This window comes from Varroa destructor, unplaced genomic scaffold (assembly GCF_002443255.2).
Source record: "Varroa destructor unplaced genomic scaffold, Vdes_3.0 BEIS01000001.1, whole genome shotgun sequence".
NCBI lineage: Eukaryota > Metazoa > Arthropoda > Arachnida > Mesostigmata > Varroidae > Varroa > Varroa destructor.
Window position 1 is genome coordinate 33,411,556 of NW_019211454.1, and position 27,446 is coordinate 33,439,001.

The 27,446-nt window shown below is 42.6% G+C and overlaps 1 protein-coding gene across 1 annotated transcript; it reads left to right on the plus strand.

Moving 5' to 3' along the window:
• Nucleotides 1–2,505: 2,505 nt before the first annotated feature.
• On the plus strand, nt 2,506–26,707 carry LOC111250618 (stearoyl-CoA desaturase 5-like). The gene is made up of 5 exons (XM_022806039.2): nt 2,506–3,315; nt 14,872–15,133; nt 22,558–22,688; nt 23,892–24,336; nt 24,529–26,707. Exons 1-5 carry the CDS (start codon nt 3,262–3,264, stop codon nt 24,837–24,839), a joined length of 1,203 nt encoding a protein of 400 aa, XP_022661774.1. The 5' UTR covers nt 2,506–3,261; the 3' UTR covers nt 24,840–26,707.
• Nucleotides 26,708–27,446: the final 739 nt, after the last annotated feature.

The following is a 27,446-nucleotide window of genomic DNA, read 5'->3' on the forward strand; positions in this document are numbered from 1 at the left end:
TCTTGTGAAAACACCATCTTCCTTCAATGGAGCTAAATAACAACCTTGTAAATATTCACAGGCGAAGTTCTTCAGGATTAGCGCTCAGAACGATATTTATCATGGGCTAAACAAAATTAGATGGCCTGTTCATAAGTTTGGGCCCTCTCAGAAGTACCACGAAAAAAATAACAATACACCCCTTAATCTGACGCTACAACGGTCAAAATTTTTCCTTGAAATGCGCCGCATGGATAAACGTGGCAATTCATTGCTAGCACTTCTACAAGAATGAGTCATCATAGTAACGCAGAGTAGTTGACATAATAAAAGTATACGCGCTGCACATAGGGATTTCGGACGAAGCAAACAACGCGCCAGGATTTCCCGCTAGTTTTCATAATAACGAAAATGAGTGTCATAGGGTACAATAAGTACTATATTTTATTTCTACACAGTTAACATCGTACCTTGTTCTATATGTGTTTGTCAAAAGCATGCTACACTTACAGGCTGTCACTAGTTAGCTTGCAATTTGAATAAATAATGATTTTAAGCCATCGAGATATATATGTTCAGCCAAAAGCAATATACCCTACCACCATACTATCTACGGGCCAAATGCCCGTTTCGTAATCGCTTGGTTTTTTTTAATGAAACTTCCGCCTTTTTGCGAGTCTGTGCTTCTGTGCTGTAAATAGAAGTGAATGTCTACTTTGTTTTTTCTTTATTTTGACGATGGCCATAGTAACGATATTGATTGTAACATCCTACTGGGCATAAATAACTAGTTAGTCAACGCATGTCTAATACCATACGAAACTTTCGTTCGTTTTCCTACAGAACTAGCTTAGAGGGACAAAGGATCGGGACGTACAAGTTTTGCGAAATCTCCACGAGTTCGAAGTCATGTTAGTGACGCAATACGTTTATGGGATGCGGCATATTACCACACCTGAACACTCGCGTTCAACACTTTCTACTTGGCAGACTTCTTCAATGTTTCCTATAAAGCTATGATTAAACGCTTGAAGAAACTTCGACCCTAGCATATGTTCCTGCAATAGGCCAGTAGTTACCTGTACAAATTATTTATGAGATAGGCTCGAAATTTCAACCACGAATCCTTGCTGCGTACTTGTTACGCACACTCTGAAGCCAGTAACATTTCTTAAGCGGTCAGAAAGAACTCTAACATGGGAAATATATTTTCATCAGTTTCAGCATCAATAAAGGTCTCTGTTGAACGAGATGCCGTTCTACTAGCCCAATGACAATAAAGTAAGCTTTAAATTCATTTCCTAATAGTAATTATTACTCTAATAATGTAACAGAAAATCACAGGACATCTACTGAAGCACATTAAGGAAATACAGGTAAAAATAATGTCGGCAATAAGCCTTTATAATGATTCATAAATCACCTTAGTGCATTATTTGCTTGTGTTGATAAGATGGATCATCGAAGCAGGACGCTGAAGGGGGCGACAAGAGACCGGCTTAAAACAAGTACAAGCAGATATATCTGAGAGAGACACCTGTAGTTCCCAAGTGCACGCATGCGACGTCATACCCCTTCATTTGCCGACCTGCAATACACCTTTTCGTAAATGATAGCCACATCCAATTTTTTTTTTCTAAATATTCAAAGCCCGTCTTTGTTAGGGTACCGAATCACGATCGTATGCCCGAGAGAATGCAAGACAGGCGCTTTAAAGGTACGTTTCATTAAAACAAATCCGTTTTCCCTTCATAGATATACTGGCGAAATAAAAGCCATATCCACAAAAGTATAGCCAGGTAACATTTGCATCTTCAACCTTCAAAATAACCCGTTTAGTCACGCATACTATGTTGTATATAGACCCGTGTGTACACACTCGTACTCCGTATATTTGCACGAATGTTCATTCCCCCGTGTTTGTCGTTTTGCTCGTTGTTCCCTCATGACATCGCCGATATGACCTTGCCGATGCCCTTCTGCATACACGAGTCGCTCGAAGCTGGCAGAGTGCGATTCTGGTCTTGTACCTCTGTGAAATTGAAGCGGCGGGCTAAGGAGGTCTAATGAACTTCGAGGGTTGTTCTTCGCTTCGCGGTGTACGTCCCGTTCGCTGTAGCTTTAGTTCTCTTTCACGTAGCGCTAATGCTACCAGCTACTGCTTCTGATAGCGAAGCCGGTGCTCATTCGTCTCTTCCAGCCACTTCATAGAACGAAGTGGCGATGGTGGCGTACGTGCGCGCGAGCACATGCTTCACTCAAGCTCAGTCAGCCGGCCGTTTGTCAGCCGAGCCGGTGAAGTCAGGCTCGATCGCGGTATTCGTGTTAGTGCTGATGGTTTTGAGTGGAGCTCTGTGGGTGCAGCCGCTGCTGCTGCCGCATCCATTGCACTGTGACTGCTGTGGCTGGTGCAGCCGCGACTGGCACCGCTGAAGACGCTGAGGAGTGAGTGAAAACCCCTCGGATGCGGCCGCTCGTCAGTGGGTGAGAAGGTAATCCGGTGGTATATATTGTTGAGGATGACCCAGTGGCAAGAGTAACCCGTCGTTGGTCCCGTTGATGCTTCTGCTTGGTTGTTGACGCAGTGGTCGTCGCTCAGTTGCTGATGAGAAACAAACTAATGTTTTGTCGATTACGTTGCTGTGCCGTGATCTGTTTCTGTGGTGGTCAACAGCGGCAATAGAAGGAATATTAGCCTAAACAAGTCGCAAACGAAACACGCTTATAGCAAAGCAGCGGCTCAGGGAAAAGAACGACTTGTTATTGCACGGTGCAACGGCTTTTTTCAACGGCAGTCAGAGGTAATCGGCCACTGTGTTCAACTCCGCCTGCCGTCGCATTTAGCCCAAAAGTTGCTGGAGCATTCGGTTGAAGAAAAGGTCGAAGCTCTATTCGTTGGCGGTTACAATCAACTTTTGGGTGTTTAACGAGAATCCGAGGAGACAACAGCACACGGAAGTGTATCTTATGATCAGCGTTCAGTCCGTCAATACGGATTTTCTCTCGACGTCGAAGTTGACGTTTTCTTGAGACGGAAGCTGACTGATTTCGTGCAGCGGCAGATGTGAGTGGCTAGTAACGAGAACGGCGTTGTCTTCGCTTATACGTGTGTTTGTCCGTGTATTTGTGTAACGTGACAAGTGAAAGGATCAAAGGAAAAAGAGTTAAATGTGAAGTGTACTTCGCACAAAATAGACATACTGAAGACGGCCGGTAATACGGAACACGCTTAGGAGAGTAACAGTATCAGCAAGAAGACGAAGTCACACACATAGGCGCAGGATGCTGACAATCACGCTTAAAGTCGGCCAAAATGTGAAGGCGGCCACAAAGGAGGTACGCTTAAACAAACTGAACCATATAGTTTTCTATATTGAAAATTTAACAAGATAGGCAAGTACGTGTAAAAAGAGCGAAGCGAAGTTGCGAGCCTTCCCATCCGGTTCGACAACTATGATAACGGCAGTGATAATTTAAATGGTCTTCTTGGCGTTTAGATAAATAGGTATATGTCAGCGGTTTGAAGTTGTAAAAATATCTAGGAAATATGGGAGACGATGTCATCACGGCATTAGCGTAGCCGTTCGTACATTTCGGCTGCACTCCGGAAACTGGGTACGACGACAGGAAATTTCACCTGCATATACGTTATGTATACGACACGCGCACGAATAGACTATTTGTAAATTTATCGGCCGTATAATCTATTTGACGATTTATATGGAGGATTCACTTTCGATCGGTCTTCTGGCAACGCTTGTCTGTACGCAGATTGTGAACAGTGGTTGAGCCAACGCTGCGGTCGATGACAGGCCAAGACAGATGTTATTACTCTTGAAGTAACTCTATCGCGGTAGGAATCCCTCTTCCGAAGTACAGAATAATCAGTCTTCTTCAACTTTCTCTGCGTCAATTTTTTGCGATAGATATTTCTCGATATCAAACACGCGTTCTGGCAACGAACCAAGGCTCATTCACTATAGTCACAAAAACGGTAAACGTCGTGGTCATTCTAATGGACAGGAACTAATACTATGGATATATTTTCAGATCAGCGGTTGCGTCTATTATTTTATAATGAAATAGTTGCGCACGGTCCTACATTCGAGTGGTTATCGTCAGTCAACAGACGACACCAGCAACAACAAGTAGATAGCCGCTGGATCAAGCAAATACACCCTGTAATGGTGTACCTTTAGCCTAAAGTGTGTATTAGATCTGTAAATGATAATGTGTTGTTGAGAGTCTATGAGGCATCATTGTCACACACTCGACACGGTAAAGCAAGATGGCTCAGGCTGGCTCTTGTGCTGTACGCCTGTTATGCAGCACGCGTCCTGATCGATGTGCTAGTTGTACGAAGCACGTACTTACTGATCCGCCATCAAGCAACATTCTAACTCGATTTTCATAAGCAGACCTCGAAAAATATACAAACTTTTCCCGTACTTCTTTCTTCGCAAAATATCGGTGTTCTTGCCGCTGACAAACCGAGTCCGCCCGATATTTGTCTGAAGTACGATTTCTGTCAGCGCTGGATTTAAGCTTTTAGCAGAATCAATCGATGTAGAGCCAAGCACTGATAGAGATACCTTCATGTGAGCAGCAGCGACTCGGCAGAAACGATAACAAAACTACACATGCCATCTTGTTTTCGTCACCGTTGAGTTTTGAATGTGTTCGACTTGGGCCTGCCGCTCGATTTCTTTTTGGCTCGCGGCACCGGTGTTTGTCGCCCGCGGCCAGAAATCTGGCCGCTGACTGCAATGGTATCACTGACGATCAAGAATTCGGTCAGCGGAAGAGTATACAAGAGCAAAAGTAAGCGTCAGGCTGTTCAAGCACTAGTAGACAGCGTCAACATGAAGCAGCTAGGAATCGTTAATGACGCTGCTACAATGATGTTCCACACACAAATATGTGGCAACGACACAATGGACTCGGTACATCCTTTCGACATTAAATTGTTTCAGATCTCTGATAGGTTCGATTAACTCAGCTTGCCTGTGGCAGGCGGTGTTTATCGACCTAGAAAGTACGTAACGGATAACACATTACCGAGTAATTTAATTGTACGCCGTGGTGAGCGATAAAATTATCAGATCCAGTAGCATCGACCGGGGGCGAATGCATAATAGTACGACGGTAATGCTAGTATCATTGTTTGTAACTAGTGTAAAAGGAATTAGTCTACGATTATATAGTATTGTTGAAAAAGTAACTAAAGTAAGGTGGCAAATCAGTATTCTACGCCGGTTGAACGTAAAAGTTTTAGCAGGCTAAACACTTCGTACTTCCCGTAATGCATAAATGTCGGTTTGTCATTGTAAGTTGAACAATTTTACATTGAACGTAACTTCAGATTTTTCTCACTTCACTCGCTAGGATGTTTATTAGAGAAAGATAGAATTCGGAAGCCCGCAGCCCCGAAATCCTATGTGTCAGCTCGCATTTATATCATTTTACGAACATAAGAAATTTAAAATTTCTAGTAGTTCAGGAGAAAACTTTTTGACTGATTGATTTTTCTGTTGAAGTCTTTAAGTTACTAAGGTTAGGCTTGATGCGTCGACTTGTTGGTTCATAGCTAGCTTGTCGCCGAGATTTGTTCCGCCTTCATTTTTCAGGTAGGTTTGTCAGTACATTACTTGAGGGTATATTCGCTTTCTTTCACCGAAAAGCCCAACTCGATACTAGGATTGCTGCGAATTCTATGCCACCTAATAGCCCATTTGACTATGGGAATTCGATGAATTTATTATTAATTTTATTATTAACTCTATCTTATGACCCCAAGTTACTCTATTCGAATATAAAAATGCACACTTTAAAAAGCGGCCAAAAGCTTCAAGTCATAGATCCTTTTTGAAACAAAAGGACTTCGCTTAAACTAGTATAAGTCGGAAAAGTTGTTTAGTAAGTTGGAGAACGCGTCTACGGAATTTCTATTCAGTCCTGCTTTCATAATAAACGAATATTTTGATATTATATTCCACCGTGAAAGGTGCCATTGCCTTCGGCGAGCGATATAACCCCTAGTATCTGCAAAAATTCGGCGGAGGATGGCCACTCGTTGCGTCTCAGACGATTTTGCTCTCTGAGTCGAAGCAGCCGATAATTTCTTTGGACGAGAAAAATATCGATAGAAGGCAATTTAAGGCAATACTAATGGCAAGCGTGGCGTATCGATTCGAAAGAAACTAACATAGATATTCGCTAGTCGTTTCAATCCTATATAGTACGAAGGAACATAACAAACTTTTAGCACCGTAAGTACTACTAACGTTTACTCTACAGAATTACCTTTTATTACATCAGAAAAATTATCTTCGTCGATCATTATTTATAGATCGTATCTAATGGAGCGCTCATCGTAGGCCCCTTACCAAAGCTATACTCAGCTACCGCGCAGAAGTCGTTTAGGCAGCAAGCAGACAACCATAAATTGATGAGCGTTAATTAGGTCCTTTGCACCTATTAATAATAAACAATCGTAAAATAGGAAAATAGAAGGAAAAAAAAATGTTTATATGAATTGATAATACTAAAACCGATGTCAATAGGTAACGACTAGAAATCTCCTTCAACTACGGTACGATTCGTTGGTGATGGAATCAATCTTTTTATATAGGTTTTCGTCCCACTCAATACTCAGCATCTATACGTAGTGTCGTACTCTGTGAGTCGAAATAAAGAGAACTGAAGAATAAAATGTTCAATTAAATATAGGGTGGCGTTGTGGGTCAGCTAGTCGATAAATCAGCCAAGATGTGAAACGCACAAGGATATATTTCCATTCCAGAAGGTGTGCGTCATTGTATTACATAAGTATTCTCCAGCAAAGGCCCGTCCACAACCAAAAACGACTCTAAAACCGCGGTATGAGCACTATCACCTTTGTAGCTTGCCAAGCCAACGAAAGGCGCACTACGGCGAGTTGAGAAGAACCGAGAAAAACTATGTTTTCGCAATCCGTATTTTATATACGACAGATGCTGCATACATCTTATACCTCTAAAGATTAACAACAGTACCTTGTTATTACTAGGCATCACGAAAATTGACGACAGCGTGCTAATGTCTGCCGACAAGGAAGCCCATAGCCTTAAAACCTGAACACGTAGGTGTTAGAGGTGAATCGACGTCGCTAACATCATTGGTTCCCGGACGGCGGATTTGTACAATCAATATCACAAGTACATGGATTGGCTGATTACGACGGCGATCGATTTATCAATCGACCATTATTATTGGGATGAAAGGAAAAAGACGAACGATCGTGCCTTATTGTGATTTTTGCCTGCGATAAAGTAAAAGCAATGGAATAGAAAACGAAGGGGCGTAGTATTCCGACTCACGCGTTTGTCTTGTCTAAAGAAGCTCAGGCATAATGGCACAACTTCATCAGTTCCAACGAGTGCATGAGGTGAAACTGTCAATTTTTTCTGGACAAGACAAGGAAAGCAGGAAACGGACTATTCAGACGTTTATGAAGATAGGTCACTAACTGACTGAAACTAACACCACGCTTGGTCTGAGGTATTTACCGGAACCGTCTGTCCGTTAGCATCTATTTGCTTATTTATACCGTCGATGTCATCGCCGAATGTCTATGAGAGCCCAAGTAGGTTACGACGACAAGTACTGCTTACTTTTGAAAAACATTTTTTGTGCTTAGATACCATGACTTTTTCTAACTTTTTTTATGGAAATCGGTGACATTCTATCTAGATGTCATTTCAGAAATAAGACATTTCTCCTAATGATCTGACATCTTGCTAAGATATCCAGACTAGCGTCTGACAGGTTTAGCTGTCTGAAGCATAAGTGAAAATATATAATCAACAAAGCAGTTGCTTTATGTAATACCAATAAGCAAAATTTGCTTATGACGCGATTTCATCAGTCCAAGCCGTGTTTCCTCCTGTTGGTGTCCAGCATGAGGTATACAGGCATTAAGTTCAATCAGTAGAGCTGTAGTGTGACGTGTCACTTATTGTTCTTCTTCAACAGCTCTCCTATCATACGATAGAGCGGATATAATTGCTTCAGGCAATTTTTGAAAAATTCTGTTGTGTTTCGGTCTGCGTCATGCGCGTTCTGTGAACGAATGAATCAACGGGCATCGAGGCCATCCTTGGCCGACAATTTTGTCGGTGTTAAACGCAAGTATAACGCTCACACAATAGTGGAACGTTCCTGCGCCATTCGTCGACGATCTGATGTTTGACTAGACCATGCTATGACTTGTCCTACTTTCCCATGGGCCACGTTAGCGTTAGAAGTTTTGTTAATTACTCAAGTTTGCTAAATTTAGTAATATAACTCGAAAATAATACTCTCAGGAACTACGAAGACGTAATGTTGTATAACAGAAATTAATTGCTTTTTTTTTTTCCTTACACCACTAGCATTAGTCACCATTTGATAATTTATTTATATCCTAATACCGGGAAGCTTAATGATAAATAAGTTATATCGTATCTCTTGGTGAATAAAAAAAAAAAAAACACATTGTATACTTTCTCAATATTTAGTTGACGGTCTGAACGAAGTCTAGTACTTGCTGTGTCTACAACCAGGCTTTCAGAAGTAAGAAGTCTCCACTTCTACCACTTCATTACTGGATACTGTGTGAGCGCTTATTACAGTTTTTGACAGTACGCAAATAATTTTTGTACGGTTCACTATGTATCGTCACGAAAAACACCAACAGTGACGAGCAGAGACGGACCATTGAATGGATCACTTCTGCGGAATCCCCTTCTGAAAGTGTTCATGCCTTTTCTTTAGTTGCACTAAAGCTTCGTCACTAATTGCAATTTATTGACTCTTCCTTGAGTACGTTGCCTTGATCAGGACTATCTTCTAATATCAAGCTAATACTGATGCTAGCGACACGACTGAACAGCTACTCCACCTTTGCTTCGATGTGTCCTGATGTCATCGCTAATGTTTGGTAAACACCGCTTGCCGAAATCTTCGTCGTTAGAATTCGTCAGAAATTTCTACAGACTGAAGTATTAGCTGATGGCATTATTGGTATAGCAAACAGCCTCTAACGAAAGGCCACTTTTACATGCTTACTTATCGACCATGTTGATTCGGGTCCTAAGGAGAGCATGTTTGTTTGGTAAGAGGACAGAACCGTTCTGATAGACGAAGGCCAGATTAGGTCGACGTGCTCTAGTGTATAAATCGTATCGGCGGCTGAACTGGTATAAACAGAAACAAGAATAACCGAGATTGTAATAAGGCTGATCACTTTCAAGGCTATGGCCTTCGCCTCTACTACAACAATGCTGATAGTATACAGCCTCCGACTGTGACTGCAACAACGATCTTTTGCCGATTCTCGTCGATCTATCGTTCGCTGCTGATTATTACATTACCGCGCGCTACAGCTTAAGTGGGGGCAATCATATAAGCGCAACTTTTTCTTGGCTTGACAATATACCCTCAACAACAACACGAGAAAATTCTGACAGAGACGAGCCATCAATAAATCGCTTCTACCGGATTCTCTCTTGGTGGCGCTGATCCTTTTATTTCGGCAGTTTAAGCTGCTACCGCCGTTTCCGTCGTCGTCCCGATCCCCGTTTCCCTCTACAATCCTACATCTGACCCAGAAGAGTCCCTCCCGTCGTGTCTATGACAGCTGACTGCGAGAGCTGTCTAATCTCAATGACTGCAGGGGTCTGACTCCTGCTGCTAACAGTCGGCACACACGTGCGTAGACGTAAACGCAATTTCCTTGCTGATGCGTCTATTTCTTGTTAGCACTGCCGCTTCGGCAGCAGCCGGGCTACACGAGTAGTGGCGGCTCCGCGGTTCGCTTCTTGGCTAACATTCCGACAACTTTTCCCTTATTTTGTTGTTCCTTCCGATCGATCGCCAAACGGCAACAGGCCTGGACGGCCTGCAGGACGCTCAGAGAACAGAGCAACACACGAAACAACAGAGTCGAGTCGCTAATCGTAGCAGTAGCACTATGGCGATGCTAGCCGTAGTTGCTGGAGCCGTACGGCCGACACCACTCCTCCTCTAATATTGGAGGCATTACTAGTGCCAACGTCAGCCTCTCTGATCTTCCGTTGATGGACAGAAAAAGAACGATGACGATGACGACGACTGTGAGCAAACAGACGAATTCGCGCACTATTGCAAAAACCTACCGGCGTGAGTCGCAGACAGCTCTTCTTCGCGCATGATCCGGTCCAAACTACGGTAGCTAGGGACGCCTGGCGACGCTGGGCGGTTCCATGTTGTCGTAGAATGGCACAGAACGTCGGTGGTGCCGGCTTATACAAACTGTTGCCTGCAGCCTGGCGAGTTTACTCTACCACTACGAACACCGCGACTGCGATGAGAGCGAAAACGACAACCAACAAAAGTAGCAGCGTCCCTTCAGGTTCTCCTATGGCAGTGTTTTTGCCGCTGTTAGAGTCGACCACAACTTTACAATATCGCTGGGGCTCTTAATCGTAGTTGCTACTGTCCATAGAAGTCAAAACTAAGCGGAGGCAACAGATGCAAGAACAGCATCAGCGGCCACCGAGGGGGTGGGCGCAGCGTCTTTGGAATGGGGCCACGGCTGGGGAATCGGGTCGGAATTATTACTCTCTTCTCCTTTCCACCAACCGATCGACCACCCTAACGCCCTCCCTCGGCAATCAGACTGCCAGTCAGTCCGAGGATCGTGTTGGTCGTCTACGCCCAAGTTGGGAGAACGATGCGAAAAAATCGCGAGCGCCAGACGGCCACGCCGCGCTGCGTCGAGCTGCTTTGCCCTGTGCTACGTCACATCTCGATCTGCGGGGTGGCTAATGACCACTGCCGAGAGACTTCGAACGAATGAACGATTAAATGGTTAGCCTTTGTATATCTGTGCATCTTCCCATTTATTGACTACTCATTCTCTTCTCCTCCCCTCCCCGCCCCGTTTTTAATGTTATGGCCTTCGTATTTGTAGGACATGTTGTCGGGGTCATCCGCGTAGATGATCCTTTGGTAGTACAGTTTTGAATTCGAACACACGGTGGCCATTGTAATACACGAAGTTTTCATATTTCTTTTACTTTTACAGTGATGAATAATAACTGAACTTCATTGTTTTTTTATCTTTGTATGTATGTGTGCTTGACTGTTTGTGGTTGTCCATACTACCTGCGTCTATTGTAATGACAAACATTACCATAGCTCCAGCGAATTTTTTTGGCCGGGCGGTAAAATCGATTTTCAACGGGATCGCTAAAGTTTATTGTCCGATGAAATAATGGCGTCATCGATGTTATGGTTATTATTTTACTGTTGGCACACGTACAGCTTTGTCGGTAGGTTTCCTTCAGTAGTTTCCGGTTATCCGAAGAGATGGTCGTAAGGAACAACCAATTTTACGTTTCTTGAGCGCTGCTGCCTGAAAAAGGAGCGTTCCGAAAAACACTTGCTAACCTTCTATGCTAAAGCGAGTATATAGCTACTTGACAAAGGAAACGAAGGGGTCATGAAGGTATTAATTATAGCAATGTGTCCTATAGACGCCCGGCAAATGAGGAACACTCTTATGATAATGATTTCAGTTCGGTATCTGCAAGCAATTGCAAGGGGCGTTCTTACTATCAACTTTTATCATACGAAACATTTAATTGTCCATCTTTCGTTGTCTAAGCCGAAATTTAGAACAATCCAATCTGTTTTGATGCTAAGAGTCAAGCTCACGAGCGCGATAACGATTTCAGAGAAAACGCTGGTAAAATTCTCTGTGAAGTAGGCTACAGCATTGGTAAAGACAGCCAATATGGAATACCAATTGGTAGCTCGGGGAAAGCTTCTTGACTATCGATGTAGTAACCAGTTTATCCCAATAGTTACAGAGGTTAGATATCCATCTGCTTAGTACCTGATTGTCTATCTGCCCGTTAATATATGTATATGTTGGTATGTATAGAAAGCTGCACACGATAGCTTTATCAAACTACTAAATAAATGACTGCGAGTATAGCTAGCGAATCCGTGCAGTAAGCGTATTTTCGCACATAAGCTATGATAAATTAAATACGTAATTCAGTAAACTAAGTCGACGCTATATGGCATATCCAAAGTTGCATCGTTACCCCCAGTAACTATGGGTCCCCAGCGCAGGGGTATCACGTGATTACGCGGTGTTATAATGGCAGGGGCATTTCAGCGGGGTCTGATTTACTACTATAACAACATAGCGGGTGAATCAGAGTTCTGAGAGCGTATTTTTATGTCACATATATGTTAGAGGTAAAACGTCATTTCTAGTTAAAGAACAAGTTTAATAGGTCTGTTCAACTCGGGTTCTTCTCCGAATGATCAGTATTCCATTGACTAAGGACTCTGCTAAGTTTTTAGGGTACCGCCAATGTGGATCAACTATTGTATGTTTTTTTTCTCTGAATTATCACTATATGCGACAATATGATCACTCATAAGAATCGTTCGTAAAGGAGCTCGTCCAGAGATGCCTGTCAGATTTTCTACTGGATAATCCTACTCTAGTTTACGATGTCACTATTTTACCGGAGCGACTTTTTCGTTGCCGTTGACTTGCACAAACAAAATCACGATCAGCGCCATGTTAAGCGGACGCCAATTCGGCAGCTCGTCACTGCCGTTAGGAGTCGCTTCAGTCGAGAGATCAGAGTAGTGACCTGACGCACATTTCCTCAAATGCTGTTCAGATTTGATTTTGGTTTCAGGCAATTTTTACGCATATGGAGTAAAACTGACTTGGCAAACGCTGGACTTAGACGCCAGATCTTGAATCAACATGTAGAACATTTGATACGACTTGACGCACCTACTTGAACTATAAGGGAAGATATAGTCCGGATAGGTTCTCGCAGCATGCTTCTGCCGCTCAGTGCACACATATCTACACTATATAAGCGCTTGGGGATGCTGGAATAATGTTTGTATTATTTACATCTTTGTTTAGGTTTATCCGGCAGTTCAAGACACCGAAAATTAAGCGGATCAAAGCGACGCTGCTACGTTTCGTGATAGACCGAAGTTTCAAATATATGCGTTTCAAACTATGGCCTGGATGACGTCATCAGATGTAATAGAGAATATATTCACTGACCAAAAACATTACGCGAAGTGAGCTGATGGATTCTGGCAAAACCCACATGGAAATATATCCATCTGAAGGAGAATGGATAATCTCGCCAATGACAGCTAAGGGGAATAGGGATTAGCAATTTGAGAAAATAGGACAAATGGGTGCCGTCGTTCTTATAAATTTTATTTATCGTTGTACCTATGGTATAGTCATGGTTGATGCCTAGACCGGCGTTTGACATTATACAGTAACTATAATCATAAGAGCAAATTAGAAAAGTGTGTTTACTACACCCACATGCTATAATGCCACGAAGCGATCAAATGATGGCCGCAAAAAAAAACTAAGACGGCAATTGGTTAAGAAGAATCTACAACAAATGTACTTGTACAAATGTGTTTGTACATTTTTTTTTTGTGTTTTTTCCTAACGATAATCACCCATCAAGAACTACGTGAAATCTTTTTATGGAGCTGGCAATGAAATTGTTGAGAAGGAACCTCTATTTGATGGTCGATCTAACGGCTAAACTCGATAAATCAGATATCGAAATTCATTGGTTTTTGTGCCACTTCGGGTTCAATTAGCTATGTCTTGTACTGCGTACACTTGCGTGCATGTCGTTCGTCTGCATGCATGAGTGAATGGGTTACTGATATGGTAACAATTCGTGTGACGATATATTGTTGTAATACGTTTTAAATCCGATGTCACTCCCCTCCTTATTATTAAGGGTATACGTTTTTGATTGATTGATTACTTATATTCGTCTGTACTGCGCGCGCATGATAGATGTCGGACATGCAGTAACTCCATTGCCCCGAGGACCGGTTAAATTGATGAGAACTAGTCACTCTTCATGGATATGTAAAGTAAACATGTCTATATCTTCAAACCCGGATTGTTTTCTACCTCTTTAGTCGTCAGTCGCATTTTAGCGGGATCATTTATTTAGGCTATTCAGTAACCTCTACCTAACCGGTCAAAAGTGTGTGCTTTTACCGCAGAAATCGGTAGAATTTAACTATGTGTCAACGACTCAGAGCTATTTATGTATGATGACATCCACTCATTTTGTAAATAATTAAACAATCAGTCGATTTAGACATTACAAATATGTGCTTATTGAAATATGTAGGAGAATATTGGTTTCGACACATTATTCTGGTTCCTTAAGCATCGTTCACGCTAACATATTTTGTGAGATTTAGTAATGGCACCATGCACGGGGGCGCCGACCAAGTGCGTTGCCCCGAATTGTTTACCGTTATCATACTAGCGTTACGCTGGGTTAGCTACGGCTAATAGTACAAAATTAAATGTCCTAAACAAAGCGCAAAGTACATATAGTTTGCGTCTTACACACGTGTAAGACCACGAAGAGATCTCCACGAAGAGATGGATCCAGTAATCCGCCTCTGAGCAGAGAAGGGAGTCCTGAAGGGGCAAACAACATTTATAGCTATGGAACAACACGTTAAGAGATATTCCACAAGACCTTCATATTCATTGATCCCTTATAGTAAGGCAACGATTTTTTTTAATACTATATCTTGATTAAGGCCTTGCGATAACAAAAACGTAATATGTCTATTATTTGGTTAAGTTTCATCATAAGTTAACAAAGGCGCTATTGCATTTCATGTGCAAGCTCGGATTGATCACAGCATCCTAAAAGCGTTCCCATAAGCTTCCTATACAAAACTGTCTATAAAATATATTAAATGATGAGAATAACTATAACGCGATGATGGTCGACCTAATTTCCGTCTTTTTCTCTCTATATTTCTACGTTGTTACAGCCAGCGGCCTGTAAGCCAATCAACGCAGTTCCGGTGAGGGAACTCCAGGAGCTCAAGGAAATCAAAGCGTCGGCGACTACTGAGCAACGGGCTTTCCTGGAAAATGATAATGATGCCAACAACGAAGGTGGAATCGTAGCCGGCGAATTCAAGGCCCAGATCGTGTGGCAAAACGTTTTCGTCTTTGTCCTACTTCATGGAGCCATGCTATACGGCATCTACGTTGCCCTTGTTCATGCGATGTGGAGAACCTGGTTTTTCGGTAGGCATTTTTAAAGTACTATATTATGTAATAATTAAAGGTACCAACAAGTGTACATAAAAAGTCTGTACATATGTATATCTATATTTAAAGTTGACAAGAAAAGCTTATGGTAGTTTTACTTAAAGTTAAAAACTGGTATTTTTAGAGACTAATTTAACGTAGTTGCAGCGCCTTCACAAATGCTTGCTGCCTAAATAGTTTTTGTCCTTTGAATTTTTTAGAATTTGAGCTTCTGTACAAAAAGATAACAAACAAATGTAAGTTCAGGACGCGGCAGTTTGACCCATTTATGTTCATTCGCTTACTTGTCCTGTACTGTCTACTCCTGTTCGCGTTTTCAATTATGCATTTGCAGCCCGTCATAGGTAATACTTGATCTGGGGTAACTGTCCCCTCACACGGAAAGCGTGTCATCATTAGAATTAAGTATGGCTGCAATAAATTATCTATTGCCCACTCAACACTTCGTGAAACCGCTTCGAACTAAGCTTGCCACTGTTGCTGATGTGAAGCACGCGGAAATATACAGTTGAACTAGATAGGCTAGTTTTCAACTTGTTTACCGTTAATGTATTCGTCTAGCTAGTAAGTTGAAAAGCAGAGCGTTGAAGGCAGAGCTCACTGAGCGTTCGTTCGTCAGGCAACAGCGCTTCCATTATTTATCTCCTTTCCAAAGTAGAATCCATATGTCTATTGCTGTTTTACAATTTCACAATGTGTTATTATTTGTATGAATAACTTGAGGATAGCTAGCGGTATAGTCTACTTTTATGATCGGCAGAAACAGATATGTGGTTTTATCTAGCCCAAATTAGAAGGACTGCGTGCGTTCTTCTTTTTCTTTGTCTTTTTCGAAGAGATATTGAAAAACAAATCTTCTCACGAAAGTTTATTGATGCACAGAGACGTTTCGTCGGTAGACGTTTAGGCGCTTGAAACGCACACTGGACCTTGCGTTAGCTATATTGAAAAGAATACGTTTGGCGTCTAGGGCAGCAATGACAGTGATCTTTTTACTATTTATAAGTGTCGCAACGAATATAGCCATGCTTAATACAGCTCCCAGGAATGATATGCGCTCCGTCACTTTCTGCAACTACAATCAAGCATTCGTATGCAGCGACGTCATAAATAGGAAACTTGACAAGGATTACGGCCTACTTCCGTCAAAAATATTCTATGACATTTAAACAACCAGCGCCATTGGCCCGCTGGGGAAATATTCTCACTAAATCACTTAATTATAAGGATGACGCCAACTGGCAAGTAGAAAATAGTTTACTTTGCTTATACGCCACTGCTTAATGTCTGCTTTTTATACAAGGTTTTCTTGTTTGTCGATACAATTTTTAGTAGCTCGACGGCGGTCCGACGTTATTACGTCGGCATGAGCTACTGGGGCTAGATAAGTGCCGGCACTCTACGGCGCACCACCACCATCAACGCATTTGCATTTCTGCTCAACAAAGTGACGCAGGCCCAAATTCACCGAAAGGTGACTATAATACGTGCTAGCATATAGTAATCATGACAGAAAACGATGACGGTGACAATTAATGAAAGTGAAAGCTGTTGGGTCAGGGCTTGGCGGAGTGAAAATCCCATCAACCACTGACCCAACAATAATGGGCTGGCAATGCTGTTAGCGGGTGTTTGCAGAAAGTCGCTTCTGTACAAGCGTAAAACAGCCTAACAGCCGTAACGAGAAGAAGTTGCGTACGTGTCTTTTTACATAACAATCCAAGAGCGGGCCCATTGTGAAAGTAATTAGTTGGAAATTAGACTTTGTCGTGCATAGTACTTGACGCCGCCTTGGGCACATCGAGCTATGTTAGCAGCAATTAAGGGTAGACGATTCCGTCGAAACACCTTAGACCATACGTGTCAAAGAAGATGTTAAGAGGTATAGCGACAGGCGTAATATGGCAAAAGTTTGCGTAGATTGCATACGATATTCGAGTTATATAGGCTTCGGTAGTCTATGGCAGACGAATTTTTCGAGTAAAATAGAGATGTTTGCGCTAGCACTAGAGACTTGAGGTTGATTTTGTTCGGAAAGTATTTTCGGAGCTGTGTACACTTTCCTCGCTAGCTCTTAGAAAGCCATGTTTCCTGAAGACCGACGGTGATTTAGCGAAGAATGACCGAAGATGCGTCTACAAGGCAAGCTGGTTCAAAGGACTTCACGACTGCTACAATCTATCACTCGTGGAAATCATAATGCGAATGGGGCCGACTTTTACCGTTCGGTAAAACTAAACGAAGCAAAAGCCCTTGATCATTAGCATCGTACTGTGACATCTAGGAGGCTAGATTACCTGGCACGTGTTGCTGACAGCGGAATGTCTTGTCTGTAGGAGTGTGGCTAGCGAAAATTGTTATCGTGAACCGTTACCAAAGGAACCTAACCAAGCCTGTATAATTGAAGTATTACGCATTTCTCTACGATGTGTATCACATTGTAATTTATTAATTGTAGATTGATACGTCCGTTTTTCTTACTACTTTTATCGAGGAAGCGACGCGAAGGTCGGCCCCTTAAGGCCCTCGTGTCACCGTAAACAGACATCTACTCAACTGCTTCATGTTCTCTAATCAACAATGTTCCCGAATAGCTGTGTTCAGGGTCACCAGATAACGAACGGTTGAGACGAAGTACACAAGCAGATGCCGTTCGTCTAGTCTTCAAGTTACTTTCGTTTTGCTAGAATGACCTATTTATAGGACCTCTTTTCAAGAACGAGCGCGCAAAATGAGACTACTATTTAAATTCACGTAAAAGATTACACATTGCAACTTACGATAAATTTGTCAGGATCCTGCTAGTCGCCTATCAAAGAAACACTAGGCAATAGTCAAATAAATGTTGTTCATCGAACTTTCTGAGATCTGGCGCGAGACTTCGGTGTGGTCTCCGCATGTGTGAAAATTAAATCTGGATACTCTCATTGGGCGTTCGATTCCACCAAATGTTTACCAGAAAATCCTTTTCCTTTAAACGCAGCAAATGGCCAGCTTGTAGCTAGTTTAAAGCCACTCACGTCTGTGTTTACTGTTACTAGTTTCGTCGTTGTTGGGGTAATGCGTCCGGCATTTTTGAAAATACGTGTTCTTTTTACTGTTCCACTATGTGATCGTTTGCTTGATCTATCAAGTAATAAGCAGAAAGATTTCGCTAGCCTGTATCGTATTTACATTTTTATGTTGGCAACTTCATCAGAAAGTCAATAGTACATCAAAAATGTCACGAAGTACTGTGAAGCTAAGATGAACAAAATTCAAAGACATATATATGCTGAATGGAGCTGCAAGTAGATCAATGAATATGAGTTGCGCGTTCTCGATGAGCAATGTTTATAGTCATCGTTGAAAATCCTATTCAGTTGCGCGGAAATGATGCTTTGTCGGCAAAAACTTGAAAAGAAAAACATCGATGCTCGACCACGAGCGGGTGCAGTTTCATTGAACAAGCTAATAGAGTTTCCGTATTAATACCCAAATGATGGTGCGCTTTTCTCCCGTGATCCACTTTCATTGGTACTTTATTTTGATGTCTTGAAGTGCCGCGCCGTCTATATTCTCCAACATCACTTTTGAGGTTGCAGATGACATGCGTCTGTCCCTACAATCCCAGAAGAGAGGTCAGAGAGCAAGACAGAGCTTAATAGGAGGGTTGCTGCAAGTAGGGTGACGGATCATTGTTGGAAAACGAAAAAACATGAAGCTATGTTGGGTTCTAGAGCTTGAGATATCGGCGCAGAGAAGATTGGCTAGGAAGCAATTACTCCATCAAGAGACAATGGGCATAATGGTATATTTTTTTGTTCCGATCAGTGCGATAACATTCAGGTGCACGACGACAACATATAGAGCCGAATAATATCTCTGATTCAAGCTCTGCTATTAGATCGCAGTACGCGGTAATAAATATGATTCCGAAGCTATATTGGATTTCTGTCCGAAGTGATTTTCTCATAAACGTATAGGCCATGGGATTCTAGTTGTACCTGCACGATTTTCCTTCTTTCGAACGAAACACTGACTCCGTACGGCCGGACGTACATTGCTCTCAAACGTTACGTTGACACGATACTAACTGACATCGAGATCCCGTAGCTGCATCTTCTTCCGCGGCTGTTACAGTTTTCGACCGTTTTGTTTGGATAACCCATATAAAACGGCTAACTAACTGTATTGCCCACGCTTAACGTTTGACGAGTAAATGACTTCATTTGCGCATGGACGCACCTTTGAATGACGCTTCAACCGTTATTAGTTCACGTTTGCGGCTGCTTACAATTAATTACCTATAACCTGTGACGGTATCCATAATTAGTATACGATCGCTGCTAGAACAACGAACTGGAAATACCCTAACGCAAAAGTATAGGCCGCCGCTCCGAACACTGACGCCAGAAAAGTGGCTGGTCGACCGGAAGCGGAGTAGTCGTTGTCCTGCTTCCGAACAGCAGCATAAGCTGCGACCCGCAGAAGCCGCTGAAAGAAAAACAGAAGCGAGATGACGTCCTGCAGCAACAAAAAACATTCGACCACTGCTGTCCCCAACTCATTGATTCATCGGTTGCCGGTCCATTGATCAACATAATAATATGTGTCTCTGTGCGTCTGCTTAAATCGGGGCTAGGCGTCGGTACTCTTCGCGTGGTTGTTATTACTGTTGTCGGTGATACTGCGGGCTAGTCAGTTGGGCAGATATGGGAATAGTAGCCCCTGCGGCTACTACTAATGCCATTACCGCCGACTGTTACCTTTGCCTCTATGACCGTTACGAATCACCAGCAGCGCCAGTACTGCGATGATGGCATTTTCAGATTGTGGCAGCACCACGATGACTAATCAACCTTTCAGACTGCGCCTGCTGTCCGAGCGAGCCGCTGTGGCAACTACTGCTGCTGCTGCTGCTGCCGCCGCCTTGTGGTTCGGTCCCACTGAAGTTCGCGGAGAAGCTGCTTCGCGATGACCGAATTTCGCTCCCGCGATGCTCGGTTAGCGCGGGCAACAGCCGCCTTCGAAGGTGAAGGCCCGCCGCCAACTCGGCTTCGGAAGCAGAAAGAAGACATTAGTTGGCGTTCGCCGCCGATGAAGCAGCAGCAGCTGATTATGGTGCAGACCCTGCGGTGATCGTACTGTTGTTGTTGCTGGAGCACAGCGTTTTGAGTCGACAGCGCAAACGTGCGTCTTGCTTGCAGCAGCTGTTAACTGTTCCTGCCACCTCAGCTACAGTAGCCTACGTAAGTTCGCTACGAGCAACGGTAACAACAGCAGAAGGCTCAGGCATCCAGGATCTTTGGCTGTTATCGGCTGACAGAGTCGGCAGTGGTACTACTTCATCGGGCCTTCGTTCTGCCATACTGGCACGGCGAGCAAAAGAACGAAGGATGAAGGAAACGATGGAGAACGGCAAACGATTGGGCTAGCGAAACCTCAGCATATGTTGCCGAATGGCCGAGAAAGATTGTTTATACGATGTGGGTCATATAGTAACACCAGGCCCATCGGGCTAAGGCGGATGTATTGCAACAGTTAACCGACAACAGCAAGATAAATCATGATGTAGTAAATATATCGTAACGCGGCAGCAAAACAGCAAACGCGACAGATGAAATTTCCGTCGAGAGGTCCTATAGGTACACTATAAAATGGACAACTCTATCACCATAGAACACATTCGAGCCAGGACGATCCAAATTATTGTGAAAATACATATATAGATTGTTATTTGTCCATCCATTATGTTGTTTAGTTTCCAGTGAGGCAATCTGGCTCAATAAAACATTTGCTACAGCCAAGCCAGTGGAACAGAAGGGTAATACGGAACGTAATTATCGATAAAAATGTGGTCGAAAAGTGGTCAGATGATAATGCTGCCATGTTGGCAACAATCGTTAAGCAGATGCCCGTTCCTGGGTCATTTCCTATGAGTAGAGCTACGATGACGTACGCGGATTATAAACGGAAAGTAAGGCTCTCAACAGTTTTGTCCTTGAACTTGTACTGTAGCATGTCATTTTCTGTATATGCCCACATCCAGAAATTGCTATAACATTTTATCTGTCCGGCTATTGCTTGTAACGTCGAGCGGTGCAGCGGCGCTCCGTTCATGCGCAATCGCAACACAGTCAGTTGTAGTAAAGCGCATAGTGTGCCGTCACAGCCGTCCTGCGATTGTGCACGTCCTTACGATGGAAAGGGCATCTCATCTTGATTCGTCGTCGCATATCGGGGTCGTCTAGTGAAGGTGTTCACAGACCCATTGTATTCGCTGCATCCGTGTTAAATCCGCGTATTTCATCTCTGCACAGCAGTCATGGCGTGAGTTTTAGAGTAGATATATACCGACTGTTGCGAGCCAACCCAGTTTCAACACCAAGCACTTATACCAAGAGAGTCTCAAGCCAGCCGTGAGTGGGCACTTGGCGCGCGTATGACACCGCAGATCCTTCCATATTTTCATCGAATTCTTCTTGACAACTTACCTCTCTGTCGGACATGAAACGCAAGCACCTCGCAGCTATGTGTACTTCGCTAAATGACTCTGATCGCGGAAAACAAAATCGAAAGGTGCAGCGAACGCCATCCGCGGCGTCGATGTTTGCCGAAATGGCTGTGTTCTACAAGTGGGCTGTGGCCAATTTTTCGGTCCATGTTATCGGCGACGGCGGCATGACGGCCGCGAGTCCTCGCTCTTCCGTTCAGTCAACGGAAGCGGAAGAGCCAACTAACTTATCAATAAATCGGCTATTTCGGTGTAGGAAAGGTGTCCAACAGCGCTGACGTTGCTGACAGAAACGGCGGCGATAACCATGACGTTAAGCGCAATCAGAATGTTTTTTTGGGCACCATAGAAATGACAGAACCAGGTCAAAACAAGAAGTCAGTACTATACAGCATGCCGTGTATGGTACAGCGGAGCCCTAAGGAAAAGGCGGAAGTACCTTACGGTATTGTTATGACTTTTCGTCTGCAAAGTAGGCGTACTGTGTGAGCTCAGCCGGACAGATGAAAGGTCGCAAATTATGGCTAGGCCGTGAATACTAACAACAAGAGCGGTGTACGCAATCAAAATCAAGATTGAAACGCATCTTTCGGCTTAAGACACAGATCCTAAGTAAATGCATTTTACATACATTAATGCATAGTTTTGGAAACATAAAATATCTTGATGAATAAGTGCGGGAAGTGTGCCTACACAACAAAACATAATGTTAGAGAACATACAAAGAACAGCTATGGACAATCGCCACTTTCTCAGACGATTAGCACATCAGCATAGCTATCAGCGCCCGCTAGTGGAAAGCTAAGATTTTTCATCAGAACTTTTCCCATAGAAAGAGTTACAACATTTAGTTGTTACCTAAATGGGCTAAACTATAATTATGATACGCACCTCCTTATTTCAGCCTTCCTGATTGGTCAGCTTGCCGGCCTCGGAGTTACTGCCGGCGCTCATCGACTATGGTCCCATCGAGCCTACAAAGCACGTCTTCCACTTCGTATCGTGTTGATGCTCTTCAACTGTCTTGCATGCCAGGTGATATTATGGCCTTATATTTTTCCTACATGATACATACGAAATAACACGTGAGGTGCCTCTATCATCTATTTATTGCGGTCCCTTACAGGGCGTTATCTACAATTGCTTTGCGTTTTCACAAATTAGATTAGGTTTTTTTGTGCGACTCGAGTAATACAAAAAATCTTGATTGAGTATTTTATCCAGGAGCATCCTGGTTTACATTTAGACCCGTAAAAGTGTTTGCGTTAATTGAGCGTGTGCCTGATTTTCTTTATATACCTTTGTTCGTACGCCGTTTTTCGTTACGGTTCATCTGAAAGTCGGTGTACAAATGCCATTTTCAACTAGTAACATCTATCATCTGCATATCGACAACCGATTAAAATGTTTACCCTGTAGAATGGCAATGTGAATGAATACCGTTAAACTTGGTCATTGAAAATAGCTTGTAAACCTGGAAATGTTTAGGGTGACTGATACGGCAAAAAACACATTCATACATAAAGTGGATGAGATTAAGGGCAACGCTAGACATAGGCATCATTTACTGAAAGGTTCTCGTAAAGGCACGCGTTACTGAGACACGATATTGTCAAACGAAACTGGCAGCATCTTTCAGTTCAATATCTGTGAGCTATTCAAGATGGCAGCATAAACAAACAGTGTAGATGGCTGAATGCTGCTATCTGGTGTCGAGGTGTCGCCAAAAAGATCCATTCATGGAAAGAATCAAATGGGGCGGGTAATGCCAGTCGCGGTTTCATTGCGGATATTTTTGTTCGTCTGTAAGGGACTGGTCGTTGGTGCGGTTTATTTGTTGTACGTAGCGCCAGTCTCTAAAATTTCTTTTCCCTTTCAACTAACTAAGTTGTTGCTTGCTGAATCGCTTTCTTCCGTATGTGGGTCCTATCACTGACCCTGCGTTCCAATTCAGAGACTAGCTTCTTACCGTAACAGTCATACCGTTATCAAACATGGTCAAGCTCGTAGTCCGGCGTTCTTGGATCTGTGGGCTTATCGCGTGAAGTCTTCTCTTCATCAGCACCTAGTCAGCCCATTTACAGAAACAGCCGGTAGACGGCTGGACGAACGTGTGTGTCGCATGTGGAAACGGCTGATGAATCTTGTTGACCTTTATTGGTTTGCTTTTCAAGCAACATAATTCAGTCTACTGCTGCTTCTACTAAGCTCACTCCGCTTCGCTTCTCTAAATTTTAGAATGACCTCTACGAATGGACTCGTGATCATCGCGTCCACCATAAATACTCGGAAACAGACGCGGACCCTCATAACGTAAACCGAGGCTTCTTCTTCGCTCACGTTGGCTGGCTGATGTGCAAGAAACATCCAGAAGTGTTTCGTAAAGGAAAGGCCGTCGACTGCTCGGACCTTCTCCAAGATCCAGTGATCCGCTTCCAGCGCAGGTGGTATGTCCCCTTGACTACGTTTATGTGCTTCTACATGCCGACTGTTGTACCGTACTACCTATTCGGTGAAACGTACTGGAACGCTTTCTTTGTCTCCACGATGACCCGCTACGTGTTTTCGCTCAACTTTACTTGGCTCGTTAACAGTGCAGCTCACCTCTGGGGAAATAAGCCTTACGATCGTCATATCTCACCTGCGGAAAATGCCTTTGTTTCGCTGGTCGCCATAGGAGAAGGTATGAATCAAGGGTTTCGTAATCTAAGCAGTCAATTCATTGTGTGTATTTAGTGATGTTTCTTTATTCGTTTACGACTAATGACTTATATGCCTGCATGCGAATTTCAGCCGATTTACCAGATTGACACAGCTGTTAGCAAACAGCCTATTTTGAGCTTGTCTTCTTTTTTTTTTTTTTTTTTTTGCCTAGGTTTTCACAATTATCACCATACGTTCCCGTGGGACTATCGTACGTCGGAACTCGGTTGGAAGATCAACTTAACGTCGATGTTCATTGAGGCAATGGCATACATCGGTCAAGCATACGACTTGAAGACAGTTCCGCCCGCTGTCGTTGAGAAACGCAAGCTTCGCACTGGCGACGGTACTAAGGACTGTTTTGACGATGCAGCAAATCGATCCCGCACTAAGGACTCGGAACCCCATCGCCATCATTACCACCACCATCATCATCACCCCGAGGAAGTCCCGTACGAGGAGATGTTTGGCCATCAAAATTGAGTGATTGTACATTCTAGCTGTATATTAATTCATTCTCAGGTTAGGTAACGGCGGCCCTATGAGGAACTCAAGGTAGTGCGACGCACCGGGTCCCTTCTGCATGGGGGAATACTGTTAACCTCGAGCCGCCGACCTTCAAACTATTAATACTACTTTGCCGCAGGAGTATAGGACGCGCAACGTAGAAGACAAAGAAACGACAACGTAACCCATCCCATCCGTTGAGAAGTTGAAGATGACAACGATGAGTGATTATACGCCTCATTGATAGCAACGAGTCACGTGAAATATTCATGTGTCATCTACCGCTGAGTCTACGTGCCTCATCTCTATTTTACTCTTCAATAGGCCGCACAAGACACACATACATGTGTTCAATAGATGACTGAATTGAAAGTTTAGTGAGACTTGCGGAAATTACTGCTCGCAGAAGGCGTCTAATAAGAATAAACGAAAAGGCGTCTATCAACAAGGACACAGAGAATAAATATCATCTTGTATCTTGTTCATAATATAATTAAGTAAACAAATAAGAAAATAGTAATAATCATCGTAAATCTACAATAGGAGATGGCATAACATAATCAAGCAATCGCCGCCCACGAAAAACCTGGAGAGTCAGAGTGATATAATTTGTGATGCTATCTATCTTGTTGGTTAACAAGTGATCTTTATCAATTTTTCAGTTATCATATTCAATAAGAGATTACATAACGACTGAATAATCAGCTTACTGAGTAATGTAAAATGACTGAAAATAATCGTACAGCACGGGGAACAGAAGCACGGCGAGATAATAACAACGACCCAAAGTTAAGATGTTGACAAATACGAAGCCAGCTAAGAAAGCACTAATAAGTGAACCTCCTCGAGCGACGCTCTAATAGTTCAAGACCCCACATGCATGGATAAGTGCATAAAAAGGTCGGGCTTCCTATACTGAAATCTTTGTTTTTTCAACTGCTTCATTAGATTCCATCGAGTGACTAATGAAACGCTGCTGCTACTAGTAGTGAAGAGTTGAATTTATTAAATATTTTACGTTGTTATTGTACATAGTAATAATAAAGGAATAATGTGGCGCGTGCCCTAAAAAGGTGACACTGGAAGGATAAGAAAAGGCCTAATAGCATATTATTATAGATCTGTTCTTCGCGTAAGGGCTAGCAGATGTGAAATATTGTTGGAACAAGCAATAGAACGATGCCGTATGGGCTCGGGCCTAACAGCTGGACTTCTTTAGAATGTATTCATCGCAATTTTCGATTCTGTCCAGACACTCAGCTATAAAAAAAAAGCCGGTACAATTAATTAAACAGACAAGCAAAACGTCTACTGAGTAATGAAGAAAAAAGCAATAACAATTGAGGCACCTAACAGAAATATATCTCCCATATTCCATCGATAATACACAAGTTAATAAACGTTTAATTTTAGCCTTTAGTTCAATTAGTAACTTATTCGTAGTTAATTAATAATAGGTTTGATCAGCAAACCAGTCGAGAGAGCGCGAAACGGGCCGGCATTGTACTCTTCTTTCTACGATAAAAAGAAGGTACCTACGAACCTGCAGCTTTCTTTTAGTTAGTGGTTGACTCTGTGTGACACGTTATTGCAATGTTAGCTCAATCCTACAAATCCTCAATCTTAAAGAGAAGAGCTAGGATTTCAAACTGAAGGTGCATTAATAAAAGTATAAGTAAATGAAACAGAGGAACCCATGGCAAGGGCTATTCAGAACTAACTTTTGACAGAAGAGCAACGATAACGGAATGAATGGGTGGGAACTTTAAATAGCAACACCAAGAAAGACCTGACTAGATACCCAAACGACCGCTTAGACATCAATAAATAATTTATTCACTCATTGTGCCCGCTTATTTATTTTAATTAAGTCAGAAATATATTTATCAACACAAAAATAAACAGGAAATTAATAAAATCTGTACTAATATCACTATGGACGCTTTTTTAATTTATTTCCATTATTTCAGTGTGTGTTTCGGGCGTGTTATTCAGTTCTCTAAAATACGTTCCAACATGTTTTTGAAAATATCGTGTACAATAGCATTACGGAACAATTGTTTTAAGGCCTTGCCTTGGCGTTTTAATTTTACTCATATTTTTATCGCAGAATTAACCATAAAATCCACAAGTGTTAAATATTTGGAGAAAATCTGACGACAAAACTGCCGCCTTTCCGATTATTTTCTTGGTAAAATATCGCAGTGTCTACCAACGGGGCGTCGCGAAACAACTTTCTCCATTCGAAACTTGCATGTGTTTATAACTAGGTTACCTATTACAGTAACTTCCTCAGCCGTTACGGTTCGCACTTAATTGGTAACTATCTATATGCCGCGTTTAGATATAGCTTAGCTAGTCGCTAATCGCTCCGACGGATCAATTACTTCAATTGCCTGAAACAGATTCGTAGTAATTTATGACGTTTAACTCCAATTAAACATAAATTAACCGTTCTGAACTGTTGAGACAAATTAACTAGAAAAAAAAAAGCGAATTTATCAGGCCCAGAAAATAATAACTTATTGTTAGTAGTTCGGAAGCCATAAGCTAAACAATGTTCTGCTGTCTATGAGTCACTTA